The 13,207-nt window shown below is 38.9% G+C and overlaps 1 protein-coding gene across 3 annotated transcripts in view; it reads right to left on the bottom strand.

Moving 5' to 3' along the window:
* Window positions 1-13,207, bottom strand: part of LOC107654743 (ephrin type-A receptor 7-like) — a 164,435-nt gene that overhangs the window by 57,380 nt on the left and 93,848 nt on the right. For all 3 annotated transcript variants that reach the window (XM_016441974.1, XM_016441975.1, XM_016441976.1), the window contains exon 4: window positions 1,780-1,935. In XM_016441974.1, the coding sequence (XP_016297460.1) occupies window positions 1,780-1,935 (156 nt within the window). The remainder of the gene's footprint in view (window positions 1-1,779; window positions 1,936-13,207) is intronic.

Below are 13,207 nucleotides of genomic sequence, written 5' to 3'. Positions count from 1 at the left end.
TTTTTCTCTCTCTCTCTCTCTCTCTCTCTCTCTCTCTCTCTCTCTCTCTCACACACACACACACACACACACACACACACACACACACACACACACACACACACACACACACACACACACACACACACACACACACACACACACACACACACACACACACACACACACACACACACACACACACACACACACACACACACACACACACACACACACACACACACTCTCTCTCTCTCTCTCTCACACACACACACACACACACACACACACACACAATAATAAACTGGTGGCATCTGCTCATAAGAGTGACTGTAGAATCGATACTATAATTAACACGATCACACAGTCTTTCTCTCCCTCATATAACAGCAGCCTAATCAATTCAGTAATTAATGGTATAAATAAAAGTCATAAGCACTCAGAGACTCATTCAGCCCAGAATAAAGGGCTGGTCACACAAGAATTGAAAGGTTAAGTGTGGGATTTCTGTGCCACCAGAGCCACTAAACAGAATAGCAAAAAATAACAATTGTTTTGGAAATGGTTTTCACTACCACATCTGCCATTGGTAAGCAAACAAATAGCTAAGGGTTGAGCTAATGCTGCTGTGTCAGGCTTTTTGGAGCACTCTCCAGTGACACCAACCTATGAATGGTTTATAGTTGGCTAACAACGGCTAATAATTCACATAAAGCTAGGAAAGTAAACATTTCAAAATTGAAAAAAATGTAAACACATTATCTTTAATTGTGTGAATAACTAATAAATAAATAACTGTGTAATTACTATAGTGAATTGTACAAATATATATGGTCACACTTTAGTTTGGGGACCAATTCTCACCTATTAACTACGACTTTTGCCACAAACTCCTAATTTATTGCTTATTGATAGTTAGTAAAGTAGTTGTTAAGTTTAGGTATGTAGTAGAATTAAAGGGTTAGTTCACCCAAAAATGAAAATTCTCTCATTAATTACTCACCCTCATGTCGTTCCAAACCCGTAAGACCTTTGTTACCGTCTTCGTTACCGCCATTTTGGAGAGTACACTGGAACTAAATCAATATAATCAGCATTGTTTACGTTCAGCGCGCATGCTGAACGTAAACAATGCTGATTACATTCTGGGGTACTCTCCAAAATGGCGGAAGAAGGTAACTCAGGGAGAAGAACTGTTGAATAAATTATGTTATTACTGTTTTCTTTGCGTACAAAAAGTATTCTCACAGATTCATAAAATTATGTTGAACCACTGATGTCACATGGACTGTTTTACCAATGTCCTTACTACGTTTCTAGACCTGGGAACATTGCAGTTGCATTGCTGTCTATGGAAGATCAGAGAGCTCTCCGATTTCATAAAAAATATCTTAGTTTGTTTTCCGTAGATGAACGAAGGTCTTACGGGTTTGGAATGACATGAGGGTGAGTAGTTCATTTTTGGATTAACTAACCCTTTAAGGGATTTAAAATATGGTCATGCAGAATAAGGTTAATATGCGCTTTATAAATACTAATAAACAGCCAATATGCTAGTAATAAGCATGCTAATAGTTAATAGTGAGAATTGGTCTCTAAACTAAATTGTTACCATATATCACCTAACTGTACACACGACAAGCAGTGCTAAACCCCACTGTAAACAAAATAAAACCAGGAATCAACAGGATTGGATTGTACAAACATTAGAACACACATTAATAAATAAATCCCTGTGCACAAGTACACACGCAAATGCACACATAAACATTCACCCCACACAGAACCTGACTGTCTTACGCGTGCAGGGTGCGGATGGAGGGTCCAGTGGAGTTCTGAAGTGGTCGTCCTCGCACACACACAGCACAGAGCCCTCTTCTTCAGCCTTGCTGTTAGCTGGACACGGGAAACACTCTTGCTGCCGTGACGACATCTTGTAGGTGCCCGGGGGACAGGCTGGCAAAAGACAGAACACACAGCGAAGAATCCATTACAGACTCCGAGACAACAAAACCCATAGCTTCTAGCGGCAGAATTAAATACAACCCTGAAAAATGGCAATACTTACAACCTGAGACTAGAAAAGAGTACATGGCTTTAGACCTTATTAGGCGACATAAAAGATCCCCTTGGGAGTATAATATGCTACTTGAAGAGGAAAAAACCCACATGCCACTGTGCCTCCAGGAACAAAATCCTTTGAAACTAATGAGGTTCATATTACACATGATTAAGGGGCTATTTGTTGCCTGTACAAGCAATAAGTGATGGAAGCTCACACTCGTAAAGTAACTGCTGTGAGTGTGAACAGCGACTGTAAGAGGGGACAGAGCACTTGTGTATGTTCATGTACTCATATATTGAGGCAGCAGGGGCTGTAAAACACTGCAAGCATCACAAGCGCTTCTGTATGCGTGTAGTAAATTTTTATTTTTGCGTAATATTCACAGACACTAGTCTATATCGTATTTTGATTTACCTGTACAGACATACTTTTGATGTATCCATCCAAAATTTGGCAAATTACATGACGTTCCGTGTTATACAGTAAATTCCATTTTTATGACTGGATTCCGCCCTACAAGCCCTACAAGTAGTAAGCACAGACATACCATGAACTTTTCCAGTGAGGCAAGGGAAATGAGACCGACATTGGGAAAAACCCCAAAATAAGTGATATGGCATCCAAATATATGCATTCAGAAGACATACGCAGATACAAACCAATACACAACCACATTTCAGTGTTATAATGAATGAAATGTGAAAGCAAAGCTCACCAATCTCATGGCTTGTCAGATTAATTCCTGCAAACAGCACTAACCAAAATGACTGCAAACTTTGTGGACCTGTGCTTGTACGCCACTGTTTGTTTTCGTTGGTGTCTTTACAACCTGACTTTAAACTGCAATGCACTTTGACTTTACCACTGCCGGGAGGACTGTGGCAAAACAGACAGCCAAATGAAGGCAGCTAAAGCCAAACACACTGAAGGGAATGAGTTTACAACCCATATCTACTGACATTACACAGAAATTCCCAGGGACGCTGTTTTTTTTCTAATTCCACAACAGACCAGCTGGCTACATATGGATCAAATTATCTAATGTGGCATCAGCAGGGGTTGCTTCACAGAAACCAATGAGATGATTGGCTCTATAGTGCCACAAGGAACTATAATGCAGATCAAGCAAAAAGTCACGCCGGCTCCAGGTTGCAGAGAATCCAACATAAAGGTAAATGCCAAATATCTACAGGGAATGTGGATCAAGCTTTCAGAATTACACTTTGGGATGTATGAGGTATAGCATATACAAGTTAGCAATTTTTAGGACACTCTCTGCCTAATTTTATGCCTCATTTTATCATCTAAAATTATGCATCATTTATAGTCTAATTGAGAACAAATAATTTAAATGTGTTAATTTAACAGGCACGTTTATCCAAAGTGACTCACAAATGAGAATAATAGAAACAGAAGCAATTAATTCAAGAGAAAACACCGGTAATGCGACCATGCTGAATTTCCATTAGAAAGATTAAAATATACGTGGAGAATGAGTTTAATACAAAAAGACTACTTAGTAAGTGCAATTTTTTAGATAATTTAAGAAAAAAAGGATTGCAAGATGAGGAAAAACAATACTGGAAATAAAATCTGAAGTCATTGACTCTCACTGACAATGATCTGCTTTTGTATGAGCAATCAGATTTCACTGAGCAGTCTCTTCATAACCACCCGGCTCTTTCGAACACACATCAATAAATCATAAAGAACGTAACACCATAAACGTGAGCAATGAATTGTTTCAATGGCACTCTGACAGGAGGCATTAATGAATATTAATAAGTCCAAAAAGACGTTTGCTTTTCTCTCCTTCTCTCGTCTCGACACAAATGGCCTTCATTATTTTCGGGCTATAATTCCATGCCATCTTATTTCCAAATGTCAGGCTAGATTTGCAAGCAGCTGTCAGGGAATCAATAATTCATGTCATCATATTCAGATCACTGCCTCAATGCTGCTAATTCCAATTTATTAAAGAATCCCTTGCGAATGGAATAAATCCACATAAATTAAGGAGTGAAAGGTCTATTTTGAAGGTCCTGCCTATCACACGCTCTCCACGCTCCTGTGACAATTTAGACTGTTGGGTTTAAAAGGGCTATAATAACCCGTTCAAGTTGCACAGGTAACTGACATTCTGTTTTTCCATCTGTTGCATTTTGCAACAGTGATTATGGTGACATTGATATGGCCTCTGCATTAATCAGACCGCAAAAAGCTAATTTTTCCAAATCTCAAATGTCATAAACAATCACCTTCTGTGGTCTGGTATCAGCAGCAAAATCAAATCTGTTTGGGAACAGAAATTTAGAGAGATTTAGGTCTGGGCTCTACTTACTGAGCCAGTAACTACTGTGGCAACCAGCCAAAATGCCCTACCAACATGCTACAAGATACTCAGAAATCCAAATCACAGGACAACATCCGAGCATCATGGAAGCATGGAAGGTTACAGTAATAACCACCATTCACATTTTCCTCAGAAAAATCTATGGTTAACATAGCCATAAATCACTCAAACTGGACAAACTGGTCCTTTAAGTGGGATTTAGAGAGAGACAAAGGAGGCGCCCTTAGGGTGTCAAGACTGGACGGATTCTTTCTCTGCATGTCCATCACATTCATTCTGATATCTTAAATCCTCTAAACACACCTCACAATTTTTCTTCACTCTTCTTTTATTTTCATTGTATTTTACTCATCCTCTTTCTCAGCTTCTTACTTTCTCCCATTTTCTCCATCTTCCCCTAAATCCCCCCTCTCACACTCTCAAATTCAATGCTGCTTATCTCTACCAAACAGAACAATAGAAAAACCATGGACAAGAGTCAGAATTAGTGGACATTACACTGCTCGGCCTTAATCCTAATCAGGGCAAGAATGATCGGAGCTCAGCCTCAAGGGGCTTTCATCCCAGCCTCCAACTCCCACACCACCACTGATCAATCTTCATCAATGCAGTTCTCTTATTAAAACACAGATCTGCTATGCCCCAAGTCAATGACCACCCCCTTCGCTCACCGTCTTAGACTTTCACACCCTTCTTGTATAAAAGAGTTCTGTCAACCCTTGTTGGTTTGCACACTCACTACATCTACTGATCTTGCACTCTGTGTTCTCCCTTCCTTCCCCAATGCACCACATTAGGTCAGCCACCTCTAGAGGCTTAAGACATCATCAAAAGCATCCATGCAGCTAATGTTGGGGCTTTGTTTGCTTCCTGTCACCTCTGATGGATGGTTTCCATTTAGCCAAGTCCGGAGGAGATTTGTAAATGTCCGAGCCCAAGCCCAAACCCCTGATGGAGAGGCACATGGCTGAGCAGATCCATGAGGAGCCAGGCATCGCTACATGTGTGAACGATGCTCCTGTCACATGAACTTGAGCATTCAGCTCATTGTGTTCACATAGTCCACTTCAACTCACACGTGCACATGTGTAATTTCTCACGGAAGAGCCTGGGGAACCTTGTAACACAGGTACAGTAGAACCACATAAATTATAAGAGTTTTTGCATAGTGAGGAGAAAAGGAAAGTGCATAAAATAAGAGAAAACTAGAAGGAAGAAAGATGGACAGAAGAAAGGAAGGAAATGTAAAAGAAAGAAGGATGGAAGGAAACAAAAAAGGGAAAAAATAGGTAGGAGGGAAGGTACAAGGATGGGGAAAAGGGGGAATGCTGGAAAAACTGATGGAAGAAGGAAGAAAGGATGGGAAGAAAGACTAAGGGAAAGAGATGCAAGCAAGGAAAAAAGGAAAGTAAAAATGGAGGAGGGAGGAGGAGAAGAAAAAGGAAGTGGACAAGTGAGTGGTAAGGAAGTATGTAAGGAACAAAGGAAAGGGAAAAAAGGAAAACAAGAGGAAAAGTTGGAAGGAATAAAGAGGAAAAGGGGCAGTAGGAATGAAAGAAGGAAGGCAGACAGAAAGGAAACATCACAAAGACGTAAAGATTGATAAATAGAGGGAAAGGAGGAAGCGTGGAAGGAAAGCATGGAAGAAAGGACAGGGAAACGGAAGGAGGGGAAATCTACTGTGCCAATGCAACATTAAATGTACACATAAAATGAACTAATGCGTTCACGTTTTTCCTTGAGAGTGCGAGAGAACTGTCCTGTCTGTATCACTTTTGCTCCTTGCAGACAGCGGGGTAGCATTTCACAGTGGGGAGACAGCACTTGTGAAATTGATTTCCTGTAGGCTTTCGGTGACATTACCCCTGTCCCCTCAAACCCCAATCTCAATATGCCCATATCCACGTCTGCCTGATCTGAGAAAGCAAGCTATCAGCTTTCCCTCATTAGGCTGGGAGAGAGGGATGAGATCAGAAAGCAGAGAGGAAAGGAGAGAGAGCCCTGTCCATTTGCATTCCAAAACCATCAGGCGGGTGTCAATGGTTATGTTTGCATCTGAATGTCAAAGCAATTTCAGGTGTGGCACTCAAGAAATTGAGAGAGATGGAAAGGGGAAAAAAAGGAAAACCTCGTTTCTGAATCACTGAAGGGTGTCCGACTGATGAGGATGCTGGGTTTGGAGAATGAGAACGGGGTAGCGAATGAGATGCAGGCAAATTTGCAACATCTCTCAGAAATATCTAAGCACGACAGGTTGGGCACATTTGCAGCCTCAAACAAACACCACTCCTTATTGTTAGCTCAGGTAATGGATCCCTCTTTTTTCATTTTCCCCTTTCGCTTTCAGGGCGTGAGGCTCAGCTTGAACATTAAGTGATAAAGCAAAGTTGAAAATAAGTCATTCCTCAAAGTTTTGCAGTTGCAAAAGACTCAGCAAGCCTTAAGCCTGTGTTATACTTTCCGCATGAGCAATCCAGACGCGTACACGGACAGTGCGGACGCGGACTACTTGTATTTATACTACCGAAAGCATACACTGATAGTCCGCTCCGCAACAAACATGTGAACAAACAATTGCCCAGAATTATTGCACATCTGGCTGTCTTTATATTGTTTTATCGGTGGATTGTACAGGTTCGAGTAGCAAGGGGCTTCTTCACACAGCCTGCGCATGTGCAATTGGTGCTTTTGAAGCCTACTGACCGCACGTACTTGTCCGCGCGGTCACAATAAATGGGAGGCACGCGGATGTCCGCCCAGAGCCTCCGCGCACGCATACCATAGCGGACCCTAACGGACTCACACACGCGGAAAGTATAACACAGGCTTTACAAACCAATTGCTGTGAAATGTACAAACATATCCTTCTGAACAGGTTAGTAAGCAGCAAACCTGACAATTTAATTATAATACAAAAGATGAGAGGCGTGTTTGTTGATTGATTTCCATTTCTTGAAGACAAACGGATATCTGGAGGTTGGTCACATTTCCATGATCAATGGCGTAGAGGTCAAGAACGATAACAGATATTCCTTCCAAGTAACACACCACAATTATGCCATGCTGAATAATCAAAGAGCGGGGAACGCAAGACTGAAAATTGGGGGAGAAAAGAAAAGAAAAGAAAAAGGGGTAAAGAAAGGAGAGGAAATGAAAGCAAGGAAGGAAGAAAAGAGAAGAACTGATATGCACATGCAAATGCACATTTATGAGAAAATCCATTGAACTCAACCCAAAACTATAACTCTGACATCTGACCTTAGTGCTAAAGGGAAGAAAAGAAACAGAAAAATGAAAGAAAAGCAGAAAAGGGGGAAAGAATAAAGGATGAACAGATGGAAGGGAAAGAATGGTAAAGTATAGACTAGGTGTGGGAAATCCTGCTCCTGAAGCACCACTATTAGTTTAGCTTAAATCCTAATTAATCCCACTTGAACCAACTAATCAGGGTCTTCAGGATTTCTAGAAACCTCCAGGCAAGTGTTTTGGGAGAGGTTGGAGCTAAACTCTGCAGGACATTGGCCCTCCAGAAAGACTGGACCTGCTAGACCAGGTCAAGATACATGGAATAAAGTAACATTTATAAAAAAGATTCAGTGACCTTAAGGAAGGAAGGGATTGAGGGGGAGGTATTGACCATGCCAAGGTTATGAAAAGATCCAGTGACCCTAACCCAAATCTGTAGCGCCTCTGACCTTAGTGCCTAAGAGCCGTTAATACAATTGGCCACGGAAATGACAGGGTGGTCCACCTTTGGAAATCGAAAGGAAGTAAAATGGTTGGGAAGACACGGATCTATACATGACAGGATCGATGGCAAGGGTAGGTGGACACTGGTACTGTAGGTCTGTAAGGGATTAAAGGTCATGGTAACCCTCGTTGAGAAATGAGGGGCTCAGATGAATATAAATGGATGTCCAGGCAGGAAGGCCATGAAGGGTAATTAACAGTCACCCTGAAGGATCTTGACAGGGATCCTAGGAAAAAAGCAATGTGTCAGCATGCATACACGCTCAGAAAGAACACACAATGTCAAACAAAGTCAAATTTGTATCACACTCGCACGGATGCACACAAAAATGTGTGACCCTACAGAAGCACCAGGGCAACAATTAACTGAGTTTGTCAGTCTGGCGTTTGCATAAAAAATGAGGCAGAAACACAATCAAGGCCACAATTAAGCTGTGATTGTGTAAGCACAATTAAGCTGTAAAATGATTGTGACCTTGTTGTGTAATTAACAGCTTCTTCTTTCATTAACTGTTCTTTTTTTTGAGGGTCCCGTTTTAATTAAGATACAGGCTGCTGTCAGTAGAAGTTGAAAGGGAAGTCAAGACATTGCTAAAAACAGGGAAAATTTGGATTAGAGCTTGAGGTGCAGCTGGGACGAGGAACAGGGGGAGTGAGAGAGGACGAGAGAAGAGCAGACAAACAGAGGCAGAGTTTAAGATTAGAGGAGCACAAAGAACAGAACAAGCATTTACAGTGAGAGACATACTGTATGTAGAAAAGTGAAATGCCTGTCATCAGAGGGTCTCAACCTGGATCCTTCACTGGGTTGTCAAATGCATTTTTTATCTCACTTAAAGGGCTCTTCTACCCCAGTGCACCGAGACCAACTGTAGCCCTGCACCATTCTGGAATGCTGCAGACAAATGCACACAGTAAGTTCTGAGACCGTACATTTTGTAACCACTAAGTCTGGGGATACTGTGATTACACATTCAAACAAGTGCACCCCATGTTAACTTTTCTGTTAGTTTGATGAGTCTTTGTGATGCCTGAATGCGCGATTCAACTAAAATACATGTAATTAAGATCAAACACATTTAGACCTATTTATGGACCAAATGCTATTGGAATCATAAAGTTCAACAAACTGTCACTAAAAGTAAAATCCAACTTTATCATCTCCATGCCCTTGAGGTTATTCAACAGTCATTAAAAATATGGTGACAAATATGTGCCTTGGACTTTTCAGTCATTAAGATGGTTTAAAAATAAAAAGGTATTCATATAAAAAAAAGCATCATTCTACAATCAAACATTTTATTAAATAATGTGAAGTAGTTAAAAGGTTTTTTTTTTTTTTATCAATTTTGTTTGCTCAAGGAAACCCTTAGTGTGAAGTCTAAATAGTGTGCAAAACATTTAAAGAGAATAAGAAATTATTAATATAAATAATTTTAAATTATGTTTAAAATAAACTGTGGTGACAAATACATATTTGTTGACTTTTCAGTCATTAAGACGGTTTAAAAATAAAAAGGTATTCAAATAAAAATATATATTAAATAATGAAGTGGTTTAAATATGTTTTTTAATCATTTGAATTTTCCAGGTGCCTTCATCTAACAGAACTTGACATTTGGAGGGTTTTTTGTTAATCCATTTTGTTTGCTCAAGCAAAACCTTAGTGTAAAGTCTAAATAGTGTACAAAAAAATCAAAAGAGATCAAGAAATTAATCATATAAATAATGATTAATAATCAAATATTTTATGCCAGAAAAACATTCACACATTTTGTAAATCAGGATGTTTTGAGAATGACACTTCAATTATAGTAAGTTTCCTGAAACTTATGGGGTTATCAAATATCCATAAAATCAGGAATAAAAGTATAAAACAATGGAAACCATCCACATGTCTGCATGCTTTTATCAGTTCTTAACTAGCCACTAACTGGTTCTTTTTTGATGATGCTTTACCCAAAACACAGAACTGAATACTTGTAGTAATATTTCCTATGGAGGAACTGGGGTTAAATGTCAAGAGCACAATGATGACGGTTCAAAGATCCTTCAAGCAACCTACATCCTTTCATTCACCAGCCCAGACCTTTTAACAGTTAGGCTACACCACCCCAGCATTTATATAGATTTTTACAAAGTGAACAATACTGCTTGCAAAAAACTGTAGTCTGGAAAAAAACTAAAAGGTCTGGCAAAATTTTTTGTAACTTTTTAACTGTGCTGAAGTTCATTAAGGACACTGTAGGTCACTAGAGCTGTGGCCTTTAACAAAAAGCCGAAGAACTTGCAACTGAACACCAGTACAGTATACAGTGCACTGACTGCTCAAACTGTGCATAAAGACTTGGACAGAATGTGCTTTCGCCTCTTCCATGCCAACTCTGAGGTGGTGTTGGGTGTTCACGCACAGCAGATGGGTCTGGAGTATGTGTGGGTGTATCTATTTATTTCTCCTGGCCTGCGGTCTTCCAAGTGCCTCTATTCCTCCTCCCTCACTCCATCCATCTCATTCGAGACTCGCTCCAGTCTAAGGTCTCCATTGCTCTTGGCTTAGTCTGGCATGTTATAGCTCCATTGGTTGCCAAGTGTCTTCCTTAACTTCCTCCCTCGATAATGGACTTTGCAAGAAATACTGTGTAGGATGTAGGCCTGGGCGATAAAACGGTATCGATATTTATCGATGGTACACCGAGAAGATCTTGACAGCGCATTTTTTAGACGGACAAATATGACTGCTGCACTCGTGTCTCACACAAGAGATGTATAGAAAGCCATGCAAAGTTAAAACAGTTTAAACTTTTAGAAAACACGTCACGAATTTGTTGAGGTTTATTCCTTTTCACTGCGTCTCATATGTTTTTAAATGCAATCTGTGTGAATGGCGTTTTTGCTCTTTGGATTAAGCAATGCATAAATACATGATGCTGTTTTGTTCATAATTGTTTATGCAATTTACGAAATGATATTTGATTTTTATGAGTTAATTTAGATGTAATGCACGTATTTATAGAGTTACTTCCTTGCGTTGACAATTTAAATGCTCTGCATTATTTTGCTCATTGCGCCCTCTTGTGGCCTCGGGAGACAAGACAAAAGTTTCCTTAAAACCTATTTAATCTGCATATAAAACATTAGAAATTAGGTATTTGTTTAATTTTTATTTTCTGTTTGATTGAACAAAAAATATTTGTTGTTTGTCTCAATAAATTGGGTTAATTTAAAAATACAGTGGTGAAATTTAAACCAAATTATTATTATAATTTTTTTTTATTGTTCTTGGTTTTAAAAAAGGTTATAAAAATGTTTACTAATTATCGATACCGAACGATATGAAACATTATATCGTTGATAAATTTTTTAGCTATATCGCCCAGCCCTAGTAGGATGTATTGTAATCTCAAGAGATTCGGTATGGACATTTCTAAAGATCACCAGTTTGGCATACGGTTCTATATTTTGCCTCTTTCTCACTCCAAATTTTGAATATTTTTTACTCCCCTCCCTGTAGAATGCAAGCTCTATGCGTATTTCTTGCACTAATGTTGAATATATGGGATGGAAAAGGTAAGAATCAAGCTATCGCCATTCCATCCCTTAGCTAACAAAACAGAATGGAAAGATGTTAATGAGTTGACACCAAAAAGCTGAAATGTTACAAATGCTGAATTATGTTATCCGGAACTCATTTGGATGACAGATACTAGAAAACGTTTGTCTAAATGCTGATTCTTAATGCTGATGACACATTCATCCAGTTAGGCATCACAAGTGGTTTGAGATCAGATTATAATCCGATGCACCTCAGTGTGAATGCAACAACACATTCTAAAATAGTCTAAACATTTCAAATATGTTTGATATCCTCCGACTGGATGGATTCATAGTCGGAAGCTAAAAAATCTGACTTTCTGCCCATCATACTATGCTATTCTGAAATATGTAAACTCAGACTGCAGATTGGCTTGACTTTCAACAACTGAGAGACCAAACCAATTAGATTCCTTGCACAGATGATAAGCACACCAGTACACAGCCAAACACGATAACAAATTCTGTAGTATAAATTAAAAATCTAAAAGACACAGATTTTGAATATGTATTTAAAATCTACAGAGAAAAAGTGTATTCTAATATAAATCTAAGGATGGGTATCGTTAAGGCTTTAACGGTATTACTACTCTTACCGATACTGCTTATCGTTTCGGTACTTTAACGGTATTCTTATCGGTACTTTTTGTTTATATATATATATATATATATATATATATATATATCAAATTAAGAGCTGAATTAACATTGCTTTATATTCTGAAATGTAAGATGAATATTTAATGAAATTATATACATCAATTTGTAAATGCACCAGTGTGCAGGCATTTTTAGTGTTTTATACTGTACATAAGACAAGATACAGTAAAAACATGAACAAAGAAACAAAGTAAAACAAACTGACAAATACAATAAAACAAATGTACAAATGAAATTAAATAAACAGTGCTTTCATTTTTTCATGAAGGTCTACTAACATTACTGTTCAGGTAAGTAATTACAAGTAAGTTAAGTAATTACAGTTTTCACTGTATGTATTGATAGATTAATACTTATTAAATCTATAACGTTATTCAGATTAAGAGCTGTGAGTGATTTTGTCTTTGCATTTTGTTGTTTGATTAACTGATGGCCCAAGCGCCAGTCTGTCACGTTAAGACAATATATTGACACACATCGGATTTTCTCCCAACTGTTCTCGTCCACTTAAGACATAAAATGTGTTTAAGTAAATACTCTCCAAACCAGCCATTTTGACATATTTTGTGTGTATTTCATCGTTTGGACGCGCCCGAAGCTCAAAGTGTAATTAGCTTGTCCGTTTTGGGGCGCGTCGCGTGCACACATTTCAGCATGGGGAACAGCGTCTCTTGTGCGGATTGTGCTTTCAACGTTTTATTATCAAACATGTCCCGCAATTTAGCAACAGTGTAAGACGGCCTTTTTTCAACAATCACCGATTGTGCTGATTCTGACTTTAAGTTTGGGTTTTAGGGAGGAACGAATAC

Source organism: Sinocyclocheilus anshuiensis, unplaced genomic scaffold (assembly GCF_001515605.1).
Source record: "Sinocyclocheilus anshuiensis isolate Anshui unplaced genomic scaffold, SAMN03320099.WGS_v1.1 scaffold195, whole genome shotgun sequence".
Lineage (NCBI taxonomy): Eukaryota > Metazoa > Chordata > Actinopteri > Cypriniformes > Cyprinidae > Sinocyclocheilus > Sinocyclocheilus anshuiensis.
This window is presented reverse-complemented; position numbering and strand designations above follow the sequence as displayed.